The following is a 14044-nucleotide window of genomic DNA, read 5'->3' on the forward strand; positions in this document are numbered from 1 at the left end:
GATGTAAATATCGTGCCAAAAACAAAATGACCTAAAAAGTGTCCAAACTAATTTAAATGTCCTAATATTAAGAACAAATGATCCTAAAATGGCACTAAGGCCCTGTATGGTCCTAAAGGCATGGTAAGCTACGTTTTCCTTAAGTTCAGTCCAGTTTTAAAGTCATTATTCCTAAAGAGTGGGTAATTTTAATAAATTAGGTCGTTTTGGTTGTTTTTGCATTCTGAGGGTACCCTTTTCAAGAGCAACCAAAGGTACGTTTGAAAGTAAAAATGTAAGTAACGATTGTAATGTGGATCTTTATTTTAATCTAAGATTTAAGGAAATGCTTTTTATATGCGTCGATAAATGATTGGGATAAAAATATTTTATCTGATTCTGTAAATATTCGTAACATTACAATCCAAGTTAATGTTGCCGAACAGATCATGTTATTAAACATATTTTTAATAGTAGTGCATACTTTTGGGCTGCACGAAGAATTTAATGTGTTAATCTTTTATTGAAGAAATAGTTAAAATTTATGGTAAATTTTACAATTTAAAAACATTTTAATTTAAAAAAAAATGTTAATTTAAGATTTATAAACTGAATATGATATATTATAACAGCAAAAGGTTGTTCAGTAATTCCAATTAAAATAAATAAAAAATTGTTAACAAAAAAATTCTATACTATAGTTTTTTTTTAACTTATTTTAATATTTTTTACTGAAAAACTCGTTTGTTATCCAAAATGTGTCCATTCGTTCCTTTTTATTAGTTCTTACTCGTTTTAATTATTAAATTAGCTTAGCCAATTTACAGCATCGAAGCTTTGTTCTAGCTACCAAAATTCCCAAGCACGCGCCGAAAATGGTGACCTTGTGATACAAATACTATAGCTATGATAATATTTGGTTAGTTGTTTCGATATAGATTTGTAGGGCGATTCGATGATCTTGGGGTAATCAAATAGTCTTTTGGGTCAGACAATTGGCAAGACGTTTGCCAAATTTCGGGTATATAAGCTGAAGCCGAAAGCTCACTCAGCATCGAAAGCATCTCAAGCTACAATCAATCACTAAATATGCAGTCCAACAAGGTTTCGTTTCTGTTCTTCGGTAAGTTTGAGGACAAAGCCAGGAAAAGAAAATTAGCATATTTTAACAATAATTCTTCTATTTAATAGTTTTGGCTATAGTGATCGCTGTCAGTCTTTCCTCGGAAGTGAGCCAGGGAGATGATGTGATCAGCGACCGTCGTTTCCGGTGGGAATTTTCCCAGGATTCCGATGAGTCTGCCAATGATCTGCAAGAAGATGACTCCGAGGATGACTCCCAGGATGATTCCGAAGATAATGACGATCAGGATAACAGCGATCAAGATAATAGCGGAAACGATTCCGGAGAATATGAAACATGGGAGGTCGTGGAAATTACACCAGATTCCAATGAAAGTGAGGAAAGCGCCTCCAATGAAGCTTAAGCAGCAACATCTTATATATTTTTCAATAATTGTTTTTATAATAGTATTTGTTTTTATGGTGAAAAGTTTAAGTAAATAAAAGATGTACAAAAAAAACATAGAATCTATTTCTGTTACAAAGGCAAAAGCCTTGTTTTCATAATTAGTAGGTATTTGCTCTGTTGGTAGAAAAATTGAATAATAAAAGACAAAAACTATTTCTACTTTTTATTACCCCCAAAAGATACTCTAGTTACATAGGCATCCAAAAAGAATGCCCCATATTGCACTGGACGTAATAAACAACAATGGTTTGTATAATTAATTTTATTTAACATAATTTAAAGTATGTATAATTCAATTTTAATATGGTTTACATACAATATTTATAGTTTTATTTTGCATTAATTTAAACATTTTAGTATTATGCATTTAAATATATTTAAGGTATATTTAAACTATGACTAAACATAAATTTTACATGATGTTCTTTGTCACCTCGCTAGTGATGTCGTTCAATAATTTATTTGCAATTTCTACTTAGTTGAAACCAAATATCTTGGAATGATGGGACACAGGCAAACAATTGATAAGATATAGAAAACGCAAAACGCTTTTTAACACAGTATACATTTGCATACATTTAATACAAAATTTTTTTTTAATTGATTTTTGTTAAAGAGGTCATTTTATGGAATATTTTTTATTGCTCTAGAAAGAGATCAGAGCTAATCGGATTTAAAAACACTTGTGATTCATTTGCGTTGGTTATTGAACAATTGGAAATTGCACATGAATATGTAGATTGCCTGCTGATGTTCTCTTGGTTAGGTTTGCCCTTCAAATGTTGCGTTTTGAGTCTTGTTTTCTCACGGCACATCCAGCTATCCGGTTCTCCCACTTTTCGATCAGCTTTTCGCTAACTTTCGGATCACACATTGCTGTCTGTGCCCACGGCGCCGGTAAAGGAAAAGGGCTGGGCATTGTTCACAATCCCCGCTCGATCGTTGGTCTGTGCGGGCGTAGCACCTCCAAAGGTTTGTTGAGCAGCTGCCCGCATATCCTCAGAGGAGGCTCTGTTAAAAGGAAAAGCAGGAAATTTTTAAATTTTCGATATTTTAGGTTACAAAACTAGAATACGGAATAATAGAATTTACAAGTGCTTAACTAAAAACTGTGTGTTTGCCTACATAGAATCAAAGGACATAATAACAGTCAAAATGCTCCATATTGTTGCATTTTGCATTCAAACCAATGATTTTCTAAGACAACAAAAAAAATTAAAGCAGTATAAAGATAAAGTAAAATATGAATTTAAAATTTTTCAAGAGTACCGAGTTCTACAGGAATAAATATAAATCTATTTGTACAAAAATAAACATACGTCATTGACATTTAACTACATTGAATAGTTTAAAAAATTCTACATAGAAGAAGTCTACAAAAATTTTTAGAGTGCAAAATCTTAAAGGACTACAAAACGAAAGCTCAAAATGTATTTGCCTTTAGTGATCTCTTGGACGCAGCAAAGTTATTAGCATAAATCATATGTTGTTTATCGCTGTTGGCCGCCTTTGGTTGTAATTGGCTTTAACGGCAGGTTTCTGGACAGTTTTCATGTGGCATGTTCAAAGTCTTTGATACTTGATTCATGCGCTTTTAATTGCTAACGAAATATTTTACATGATTTCATTTTTAGCGTTACGTTCATTGACTAACAAATTTTAACAAATTTATTATTATCAGGTGAGATTCTCAGTTGCTTGCGAGTATTTTTTTTTTAATAATGTTTAACATAGAAAAGGTAAATAAAAAATAAAATAACTTATATTTAAATAAACAAATTTTGGAATACTTTTTTTGCGGGAAGCAAGCCATAAGGCAACAATATAAATAATTTAAACCGATTTTTCTCAGACTTTCCAAGTTAAAAAGGTTGGAATAAATACTTATAAATAACTTAGGTATACCAAAAAATGCACATATTTCTAGAAAACGAGAAATCATACGAAATCCGAAAGAGAAAACCTAAATAAATGATTGTCTAAAATTAATCATTTCTAAGAATGCTTCAAATTGAAATGGACACGCTTTTGGATTACAACATTTAAAAAATAGAACTGGTAAATCCTCAACTTGTTGTATATATATATATAATTGTATATATTTGCTGATTATGTTCAATTTCAATATGTGACTATCTTGCGAGCAAATCGATTCTCAAACAACTTTTAACATTTAATTGTATGGTTTACATTAAAGCAAAGCATATAAAGTTAATACTTTCTGAGTTGTACATATTGCTCTATGTTCTCGACTTTCACTTTTTCATATCATCAGTGGCGTTTTATTAGCTTTAGCTGTGTGAGAGAGTGTGTGGAAGCTGTGGTTTACTTATAGGTTTATCCTGCCTTCGGTTAGCTTTCAAATATAGTTTCTCACTAAAAATATATGCTTGCTGCAGTTCGACACATGTGTATTACGTTACGTTACGTTATTGTTATCAGTAGTTTCTCTATGCATATATTTAACTTTAGTTTTCAACAACACCAACCGCTCGACGAAAGAATAAAAAAAAATTTGAATACGAATACGAAGGACATGCAAAAAGGACGAATGACGAAAATGCATTTGCCCAAAAAACGATTTGATTACTAACACTCTCGACTTCAACAATAATGAGAATTTCGTTCAATTTCTTTTTGTAATTGGTGGGGTGTTCTGTTTTCTAGTTCTCTGATGCCCTACAACGCTTTTTAGTATTGATTTTATTTTTCTCCTAGTTACATTATTCCTTGGAACGAACACTAAAAACTAGGCGCCGTAAAATATTTGTTACTCGATCAATTCTTGCATCTTTTGCATTTCTAGTGGACTGTGTTGTGTGTGGGTGTATCTGAGTATCTGTATCTTTATCTTTAGCTGTATCTGAGTGTGTAAGAGTTGTGGTTTTTTTGGCAGTTACTAATCGCGCGTCTAGAAATTTATGTGGGGCGCCAGACGTCGGGATCTTCCATGAGTGTGATATGCTGATCGCCGCCCATCTGCATCTGCCCGCCCGCCTGACTGCCGGCCATCTGTGTGGGCGATGTGGCAGCGACGGCCATGTCCTCCCGAGAAGCTCTACGTATTAGTTTATATTTATTAAAGCGTTTTCACAGTGGCAAGCACATCGTGGGAGTATAGAAAAAACATTTGGTTTTGATTAGCAAAAATGGCTTAGCATAGCTAACTAAAATCGCTCACCCTCCGTCTGCTTAGCAACTAATCGAATCCCCCAAACACTATGAATAAAATCGCCTTTAAATTTAGAAAATCGCCATAAGTAGATGTGAAAATTAATTAAGTCTATATGGATTTGCAGCTCTTAATTTGTGTAGAAGAAGTTTTTTTAATTCTTGATGTTCCGAGTTAGTTTAATTTTTGCAAACTTGAACGATAAAGAAAATAAAAGCTTCCGGCAGAGGTTACCCTCTTAAGCTTGAATCAAAATTGCACACAGAATTACCTTACTTTTCTGAATTAAAATTCCTTTTTTCCAGTTTCAAGATTGTTTGGTAGACGGAGCTACTAATAAAAATATGAAACAAAAATATATTTATTTGTTTTGAACTATTAAAACTTTGAATCATCGAAATATATGACTGTACCCTTTTAAGCAGCCAAACGGACTTTAAATTACATAAACTTTGGCTCGGATTTTCTAAACTTTTGGGCGAATTTTATTGATGTGACTAGCAGCCCCATACTCACTTCTTGCCTAACGCCATCATTCCGTAGACAACGCCAGTGCCCATGATCAGGCCACTGCCAAATAAGCTGGCCAGTCCAAAGCACAAGATAATGGGCGGAATGGCCATGCTAAAATTTAAATTGTAAACAATATTAAATAGTGTTATCTTTGGATACTTCATAAATACTCACGCAATATAGAGTCCAGCCCGGAAATACAAGGGCTTGGAGTCCACCTTGTCGGCGATCATGTTCACCTGCTCAAAGCAGACGAAGCAGCAGGGCGCCTCAAGAAGCATTACCACAAATCCTGCCACCATTTGTATGATGCCCGCCACCAAGCAGGAAACGCTGAGTGTGAGAATGGAGAACACATTCCACAGGCCGAAGAGTATGGCAACTGGAAGAAAGAGTTTAAAAAACATGGCAAATTATCAGCAATTCGAACTATAAATTTGTAGGTAAACTATTGGTTATCAGTTTAATATTATATATTATATATTATATTATATATTATATATTATATATTATATATTATATATTATATATTATATATTATATATTATATTATATATTATATATTATATATTATATATTATATATTATATATTATATATTATATTATATATTATATATTATATATTATATATATTATATATTATATATTATATTATATATTATATATTATATATTATGTTATATTATATTTCCTATTAAACCCTTTTTTTATACATTTCGACTTTTTTATACAACAAAACAATGAGCAAAATCTATGTTATTTTCATTATTTAAAATTGTGTTTTCTAGGGCAAACAAAAAGACTTTGCAATTCAAATTTAATTCTTTTTAGATCCTTATAATCTTTTCTTTTTTTAAGAACCACTGCCAATCAGAAAGCCTGTTGAATAGTTCTACTTTTATTCCTCAATTATATTAAACATCTTTTACCTTATTTTTAACTTATTTTAAATCTTTAAAACTAATGTATGAGTGTTTTATAAAATTGGTAGAAAAAGGCGTTTTTCTTTATCTTTAAGCACTGACCCAGGGGACTGTCCAAAAATGTAAATCACATATACTCCCACAACACCCATTATCTCATCGAAACGCTTCATACACAATCTAATCAAGACCGCTGACTCATATGAGTGCCATTTTTTAACGTTTTTCGCTTTTATTTATAAATTAACCACAATAGCCAGCCACAGAAGCGTAACAGCAAGCTACAAAAACAGTTGGGTATATTGTTACTAGTCTTTTATGAAAAGAATGCTCTAAATTCAACTTGATAACGCTGGGGGCGTACAAGCAAATTACATTAAAATATTATATCAGCTGCTTTTGACTATGATAAAAGCATAAGCAAAGGCTAAACAACAAATACGACTTTAACTCTTAGATAAATAATTGTCTGAGCGCGATAATTGGAAACAAGTGGATAGAGAAAATGTTACGGAAGATCACGAGTAAGAGCTTAATAAGTGTAGTTTCAGAACTTTAAATTTATACTAAAACATTTTCCTATCCGTGTCACTTTTAAGTTTCTTGGTTTTGAGTTTGCAGGTTTTATTTTCCCTTTTGCGAAATCCGAATCTGGGTTTTGAGGTTATCGCGGTTCATAAAGCCAGCCAAACTGACCCAACTTGGGGAAGAAGTCGTTGTGCTCTGCGGACCGGCTATAATTTATAAATCATAGACTTTTGGTTTTATTTTACTTAAACACAACCGGTTTCACTGTGGAAGCCGCACGAGTGAGTTTTGCTCCCTTAATTGAGGTATACAACTATTTATATTGATTTTAAGTGGATAGTGTTCATTTGTTGGGTAACAATTGCTTGATAGAAATTTCTCCATTTCCCTAAGTAAGTAAGAATCGTCGCCAGGAAATGCAACAACAAAAGATTCGATTGTAAAGAAACAAGGAAAATCGTTCAGAAAAAAAGTAAAATTCGTTGAAAAAAAAGTTGTTAACCCTCTAAATAATATCGTTCCAAATAACCAAACGATTATTTACTATTTATTTAAAAATACAATGCAGTTTAATAAGGTAACGTTATAGTTTTATATATATATATAGGCATACACGTATACACGGCTGTGGGCATGAAAATATTAGTTTTTGAGCTTATGGAAATAGCAATTAGAACAAGTTTTGAAGCGCAAACTATAAATAAAATCAACATGGATCATAGGTATAACGTTGAAGTACTAAACATTTTTTTTTAATTTTTAATTATTAATTTAATTATGTAAATAATCTGATAAATAATTTTGTAATCAGTGAACCGTTTCTATAGCATTTGAAATATTTGTTTAAAGCTTTGTTCAAAATAAAAGCCGCACAAACATTTACATGAATACAAATGGCCGACAAAAACTAAAGCATTCTATAATTTTAAGTAATTAAAATTAATTTATATAGAAACCAAATGTCTAACTAATTCTTACACATAATTAAAAGTTCTTAATCCAACTGCATCGAAAGAGGTCGATTTATAAATTAAGAATTCATAGAAGTTCGTTGAACTTATTTTTTTGATCGCAATTGCCCAGTGTTGATGAAATTGATCTGACAGTTTTGATTTTATTAAAATTTGTCATTTTGCGATCTTATATTATGACACATTGGGAAACCCAAGGGTTAAGGTTAAATTGGTACAGATAACGAAGAAAATTCGCAAATCAGGCGAAACAAAATTAAAAACAAAGAGGTCGACAAAGAAACGAGGGATGCTGATAAAACAAAAGGCAACGCGAATTACGAGCGAATGGCCACAGAGAATTCCATTTGACATGGCAAAAAAAAAAAAAACTGTGCGCCAAACTTGACACAGAAAATCTTCTTTACACATATGCCATATCCTGTACACAGAAATAAAAGAGGTAGATGTGTTTTAAATTGTTATGCGCAAGACCAATGGTAAATAAATTTCTATTGCTTAAGCAAAATGGCCCAGCCCTGACCCAAGATTTGTAATGCTTTTCTCGGGTAGAAAATGATTGTTTTTTACTAGATTTAATATTTTAAATGATATGATATTTTATTAAAATAAATATCATAATAAATATATAAGATGATTTTTTCTTAATATGTAAAATGGTATAATTTTTCACATGCAATAAACATTTTTTCTGTGTACGAATTTGTGTATCCTTTTGTGTTGTCTTTTCCGTGTATCCTCTTTCCTCTCTTACTCTCTTCCTCTCTCTTTTCCTTTATCAATGTCAGAGAGCGTGCGTACACACACACGAACGCAAAAACAATTCTACTCCTACACCAACGAATAGATAACAGCAAAAACAATGGTTGGTACACAAAAATCGATGCAACATATTTTTGGGCCGCCCAATGTCACGGCTGAAGTTTTTGTTGGTCTTAAAGGGTTATATGGGAAGAGGGTATTTATTTTAACCTAAATGGGACTTACAGAAGGCGGCCACAATGCCCAGCAGTCGACTGCCATATTTGAGATACCAGGGCTGCTCCGGTCCAATTGGATCTTGTTGATTCGGCCGTGCCAGCAGGCCCGTTATCTTTTCCGCAAACGACTGATCCGGAAAATGGCATAGGGAGCGGAAAACGGAAAAATCGAAATGCAATTAGGAAAAATCGAAGCACAATTTTGTATTGTGACGCGGCGGCCGCTTTTTTAACACGCACACTTTGCCACACAAGCACACACATTCACATAACGCGCGGCTGAAACACACACCCACACACGTCACTGCGTCAGCATTTTAATATCTTTTTGTATCGTATTTGTTAAATGACTACCTACCATGGCTATTGGTTTGTCTAGTTAAGTAGGCTTAAACTAATTTGAACAATTATTATGTGCACTTTTCACGTCACACGGAACGAAAAATCTTGTTGTACTTTGCGTTCTGGTGCACACGAACGAACCAGTTCGCGATTCTCGTCGTCGATATGGCCTACCGATAGTCAAGGGTTATCGGTATGAACTAGTTTCTAGTTATATTTTGTTGATAAAAACAAGCAAAATAATAAAGTTCAAAAGGTTCATTGGTTTTTATAGATACAAGTTAAGCCCGGATAATTTAAAACGAAAAATCACAGAATAATTGGTTTTGAAATCGCAAATTTATAATACAATAAAGTTGTATGTTTTACCAATTTCGGGTACATAGTTACAGGGATTCAAAGACAATCTTTCTACAAAAAGTACAAAGTTATAGTACATTATTTTTAAATTTGGTTTAAAATGCATTAAGAAAAACAAAACCCGCTATGAATAACACATTTTAGTTCTTATATTATATAAACGCCGTGGAATTTCTCAGTTTTTAAAGAAAATACAGTATAAAAAACATAATATAGTTGCGAGAAGCAAAATAATTTGAATGAAGAGTGCTGCAAAACGTTTAAAGACTAAATGAGTCGGTTCTTTTGGTTCATGACATATCGATGTTTTGAAATGTTCCTGCAACAACAATCGAAAGAATTTGTTTACATTTTTTGTTAATGTGATTTCTTATCAAAACTTTCAAAATTAAAAGAAAATGTCGGATGAGGAGCTGTGCCAATTGTGCTTGGAACATCGGAGATTTGAGATTGACTTCGTGAAACCCGTGTTTAATTCAACCACAAAACTACTACTGAAACTCTTCGAGTCCTATAATGTGAGTCTCAGATATATTTATCTTCATATTATAAATTACCTTTTGCATTTTTAGATATTGAACAAGGGAACTTCTTTAGCATTTGCAAGCAATGTTTTAAAAAGGTTTTGTATATATGCGAATCACTCAAAAAGTGGGGCAGTGCCCAGGAAAATATCAAGAAAACCAACAGTGCAATACAAAACCTGTTGGGACATGGGAAAGTACCATTGACAAAAACTAATACCGTCGATCTAGAGGAAAAACCTTCAGAATCTTTCCAACATATCTACTGCGTAGAACCCGAAATATTCGAAATCTCGGATTCAGACGATGGCTTGGCGACTCAGGTTAAGTCAGAGTCCCCAGTTGCTGAAAATGACGATGATTTGGAATTTATAGCGGAGGAAACTGTTATCCAGGACAAGAATATAGACGAGAGCATTGCGGGTCAAGTTGAGTCAAAGTCCCCAGTCGCTTTGACAACAGAAGACTTGGAAGTTTTCGAGGAGAAATCTGTTCAATCCCCCCAAAGGACTTTTTGCGTAGAGCCCGAAGTGAATAGCGACACCATGGTTGCAGACGAAGACTTTGCGTTCCTGGAAAATTTGGAATCCTCAACCGCAGAAAATAAGGAAAGACATTTGGCAACAGATTATACAGAACTTAATGGGAAGGAATCTTTTCAACCTGCCTCTTCAAAACATAGAGTTGTTCCAGTTAAAGAGCATTGATTCGCCGGATATAGACGAAATCTTGGCGGTTCACGTGCAGTTGGAGGCCCCTGCAGAACGAAATGATGAAGAACCACTAGAACCAGTTGAAACGGAAGAGGCTGAGATATTCTGCGTGGGCCTTCGACAAGATGGCTTGAAATTTGCAGAGCTCTTCAAGGACCAATTTAACGTCGTCCAGTTCATGTGCACTTGCTGCGATCATGCATTCGACAGCTTAACCCCTGTGCGGGAGCACAATTACGTGGAACGTCTGAACCCTGTTTACATGTGCCACGATTGCGGTGCCTGTTTTTCAATTGCCCCGGAAATAAAGGAGCATCGCGAGAAGGAGAAACATTGCAACCGCGTTATCAGAGACATGGAATACAGATGCCTAAAGTGCGGTCAGACATTCTTAAACATCAGAGCTGTCAAATGCCATGAGAAAAACAGACACAGTCCCGAGAAGCTCCATTGCTTAGAGTGCGACCTGTTTTTCCGGATCCGGCCAGACTTCCACCGGCACATGAAGGATATGCATTTGTCCATGCCGAGCCGCGTCTGTCGTTATCCAAAATGCAGGCGAAAGTTTTGGTCGCAGGAGGAATACGAGCTGCACCTGAAGTTCCATAAAAATCACCAGAAATACTGCTCTTGCGGTAGTCTAGAAAGGCACATGAGGATACAGCGTCACCGGAATAAACAGCAGACGGAACGAGAACGGATTAATACCCAGAAGCAGGAAGCAGTTGGAGACTTTATCATTCATCACCTCTCTGAAGAATCCTAAATGTAGGCAGACGAATAAAACGAAGTAGGCAAATAATCGTAGGGTTTTACATGATTTTTCTTTAATTTTTTATTTTGCTGAAATTTTTAATATTTTGAGAAAGTTGTGTACAATGTTTTGATTTTGGAGTAAGAACTCGAATTTCTCACGATTTCCATTACTCAAATCGGTTTTTCAAATTTGTGTTTTGTTTTTTTAAATTGAAAAAAGGTCTTTGTGATAACTAAAGAAATTCAATAGGCTCTTACACGCAGTATGGTTTATATTTAAAACCCTATGATGCCCTACGACGTTCACCGCAAATCTTTTTTTTTTCGAAGGGTCGCAAGGACTGGCTGCTCCGCCAATATTTTTAATGCAGTTTTCTAAGGTAAACTCACAAAGTACATAAAATTCTGAATTAAGTCCTTGTCTCCCAAAAAAGTTTTGAGACTATCCGAACAGACGTTTTTGAAAATACTGATATTAAAATGTATCGTGGTAAACGATTTATATCGAATCTATAACTACAAAAATTTAAAGTATCGATAACCAAACGTTATATCGATAGTAATGTGGTGCTGCATTTGCAAGATATCGATAGTGCGATGTACTCCGAGCCCCATCGATAGTATCGATTGGTCAGCATCGATAAAAGCATTGATTATTTTTCAGCTCCAGTTTCTTCATCGAGTACTTTGACAAAGTATTAAAAATAATTTCAAAATTCGTGAAAAATGTCGAATGAAGAGCTCTGCAGATTATGCAAGGCGAGTGCCGGTCGGTCTGATCTCTCGAAGCCCAAGTTCAAATCGACCAACAAACTGCTGCAAACACTCTTTGAGTGCTACAAAATTGATGTAAGTTTGGGAAAATTCTTTAAGACATTATGGATATATATTTTATTATCGATCCTTAGATCGCCATCCTGGAAGAAAGTTCGTGCATTTGTCGAACCTGTTTTGGAGAGGTCCAGCGCTTAGGAGAATCTCTGGAGAAATGGAGCAAAGCCCAGGAAGAAATACAGGAAAAGCCCCTCGAAATAGACGACTCCCAGGTGTTTCAGGTCAAGTTGGAGGCTCCGTCCTCGGAGGATGAGGAGGAAACAGTCGAAAACAATTATATGGAAGTGCCAGAGAAGGAGGAGGAGGAGGTTGATGATCAATCAGACCAACACGAGGTCAAGTTGGAGGTTCAGTCCGCGGAGGATGAGGAGGAATCCTCTGAAGAAGAAGGCCAAAACGATGATCAGGAGTTGGCGGAGGAGGATCCTTTGGATCCCTCTGACAGGGACATCTTTTGCGTGGGCCTGTCACACGATGGTTTGGCCATTACGAAGATATTCAAGGACAAGACCAAGGCGACCCGCATGCTCTGCACCTGTTGCGACCAGGACCTCGAAATCCTGGCCCACATTCGGATGCACAGTGGAATTGCCCGTTCAAATCCGGACTACTATTGCCGCGAATGTGCCTCCGAATTCGTCACTCTTCGCGAATTACGGACTCACGTCGAGACAATGGGTCACCACAAGAGCAAATGCGGCGGCAGGGACCTGGAATTCCTGTGCCTCAGGTGCAACGAGATTTTTCCACGATTCTTCGACGCTATGCGCCACGAGAACAGCGTCCACACGCTGACAGAATTGATTTGTGTGGAGTGCAACATGTACTTCAAGTACCGGGGATCCTACGAGAAACATCTGCGGCAACACAATGCCACTTCCGATGAACCGCAGGTCTTCGCTTGCTGCTATGCGGACTGCAATCGAAAATTCCGCGTCTTTTCGCGGTATTTAAAGCACGTTCAGTGGCACAACGGGCGGAGCCACCAATGTCCCCATGCGAGATGTGGTACGGCGATAGAGCCCGGCAACTACTTGAAGCACATTCGCTCGCACTTACGGCCACCGCAACGCGCCCTTCAGGGTCAGTTTATGACCTTAGATCCGAAGCATCGGGTGAGACCGGACGCCCGCAAGGTTCCCTACGACAGACGACAATACCACGATGCTCGCGGTTCCCCGGATGTCTTCCATCCCATTTTCTCCGACGGCGGGCAGTTCATCAGCCTGCCCAAACAACTAACCTTGCAGAACGGCAAATTCCTAGATGTCAGTAAATAGTCAATATAACAAGCCCAAGCCAATTGTTATATTAAATGGCAAATAGTTTAACTAAATATTTTCTATATTTTAAATCTTGCAATATATTTAAAAGTTCAACACTCAGAAGAATATAAATTTGAAAATAATTGTTAACACAGTAAAATCAAGTGCAATGCGAAATCTGATATATCCCACAAAACTACTGTAATGAAACTAAAGTCGATTTAAGTATAAAGTCGATATTTAGTAATGGTTTATTATTTTGGAATTACGGCTTAAATTTGATTGAAATCGGACGACTATATCATACAGTTACCATGAGAACAATCGGATTAAAATAAAAAAAAATGTAAACTTTTTTAATTTTCAATTTTTTTTTAAATTCTTTTGGACTTAGGAATGGTTTAATATTTCAAAATTAAGCTTTTAACTTTATTAAAATGGTTTTTAATTAGGTGTTTAAATTTTGCTTTGCAAAGGGTATATAAAATTCGATTTGGCTTAATTCCAAAATTGGAAACGAATAAAACAACTCACAAATCCTTCGGGGAAATAATTTGATTGATTTGAAAGTCGGTGTTTACCCACCTTAGAATCTAGATACCAAATAAATAAAAACAGTATCCCAATAACATAAATGAAAAATGATTTTTTA

General features: G+C 35.3%; 5 protein-coding genes across 6 annotated transcripts; 4 read left to right on the plus strand and 1 right to left on the minus strand.

Moving 5' to 3' along the window:
- Positions 1–1062: 1062 nt before the first annotated feature.
- On the plus strand, positions 1063–1466 carry LOC128260140 (coiled-coil domain-containing protein 1). The gene is made up of 2 exons (XM_052992922.1): positions 1063–1102; positions 1171–1466. Exons 1-2 carry the CDS (start codon positions 1069–1071, stop codon positions 1464–1466), a joined length of 330 nt encoding a protein of 109 aa, XP_052848882.1. The 5' UTR covers positions 1063–1068.
- Positions 1467–1757: 291 nt separating this feature from the next.
- On the minus strand, positions 1758–9116 carry LOC128260016 (calcium channel flower). Of its 2 annotated transcripts, none has more exons than XM_052992697.1 (5): positions 8957–9116; positions 8606–8726; positions 5370–5577; positions 5199–5306; positions 1758–2521 (listed from the first exon to the last, which is right to left on the minus strand). In XM_052992697.1, the coding sequence occupies exons 1-5, from the start codon at positions 8957–8959 to the stop codon at positions 2377–2379; spliced, it is 585 nt and encodes a 194-aa protein (XP_052848657.1). In that variant the 5' UTR covers positions 8960–9116; the 3' UTR covers positions 1758–2376. The 2 variants fall into 2 exon arrangements, with proteins under 2 accessions (XP_052848657.1, XP_052848658.1); XM_052992698.1 differs by lacking the exon at positions 1758–2521 and adding an exon at positions 2949–4568.
- A 582-nt stretch (positions 9117–9698) lies between these two features.
- LOC128260141 (uncharacterized) lies at positions 9699–10532 on the plus strand. Its single transcript, XM_052992923.1, has 2 exons — positions 9699–9822; positions 9873–10532. Exons 1-2 carry the CDS (start codon positions 9699–9701, stop codon positions 10529–10531), a joined length of 783 nt encoding a protein of 260 aa, XP_052848883.1. The 3' UTR covers position 10532.
- Positions 10533–10715: 183 nt separating this feature from the next.
- LOC128260142 (zinc finger protein 813-like) lies at positions 10716–11303 on the plus strand. Its single transcript, XM_052992924.1, has one exon. The coding sequence runs from the start codon at positions 10716–10718 to the stop codon at positions 11301–11303; it is 588 nt and encodes a 195-aa protein (XP_052848884.1).
- LOC128260200 (transcription factor grauzone-like) lies at positions 11205–13921 on the plus strand. Its single transcript, XM_052993010.1, has 3 exons — positions 11205–11305; positions 11958–12142; positions 12202–13921. Exons 2-3 carry the CDS (start codon positions 12020–12022, stop codon positions 13405–13407), a joined length of 1329 nt encoding a protein of 442 aa, XP_052848970.1. The 5' UTR covers positions 11205–11305; positions 11958–12019; the 3' UTR covers positions 13408–13921.
- The last annotated feature ends 123 nt before the right edge of the window (positions 13922–14044 follow it).

The sequence above is a fragment of the Drosophila gunungcola genome (genome assembly GCF_025200985.1).
Source record: "Drosophila gunungcola strain Sukarami chromosome 3L unlocalized genomic scaffold, Dgunungcola_SK_2 000014F, whole genome shotgun sequence".
Lineage (NCBI taxonomy): Eukaryota > Metazoa > Arthropoda > Insecta > Diptera > Drosophilidae > Drosophila > Drosophila gunungcola.

Bases quoted from the DNA above. Each gene is read 5' to 3' on its own strand.
- LOC128260140 (XM_052992922.1), top strand. From the start codon at position 1,069: ATGCAGTCCAACAAGGTTTCGTTTCTGTTCTTCG. The intron at 1,103-1,170 runs GTAAGTTTGAGG...TCTATTTAATAG, and splicing joins GGTTTCGTTTCTGTTCTTCG to TTTTGGCTATAGTGATCGCT.
- LOC128260016 (XM_052992697.1), bottom strand. The intron at 5,307-5,369 runs GTGAGTATTTAT...TTTAAATTTTAG, and splicing joins CGGGCTGGACTCTATATTGC to CATGGCCATTCCGCCCATTA. The intron at 2,522-5,198 runs GTGAGTATGGGG...TCCTTTTAACAG, and splicing joins ATGATGGCGTTAGGCAAGAA to AGCCTCCTCTGAGGATATGC.
- LOC128260141 (XM_052992923.1), top strand. From the start codon at position 9,699: ATGTCGGATGAGGAGCTGTGCCAATTGTGCTTGGAACATCGGAGATTT. The intron at 9,823-9,872 runs GTCTCAGATATA...TTGCATTTTTAG, and splicing joins CTTCGAGTCCTATAATGTGA to ATATTGAACAAGGGAACTTC.
- LOC128260142 (XM_052992924.1), top strand. From the start codon at position 10,716: ATGTGCACTTGCTGCGATCATGCATTCGACAGCTTAACCCCTGTGCGG.
- LOC128260200 (XM_052993010.1), top strand. From the start codon at position 12,020: ATGTCGAATGAAGAGCTCTGCAGATTATGCAAGGCGAGTGCCGGTCGG. The intron at 12,143-12,201 runs GTAAGTTTGGGA...ATCGATCCTTAG, and splicing joins TTGAGTGCTACAAAATTGAT to ATCGCCATCCTGGAAGAAAG.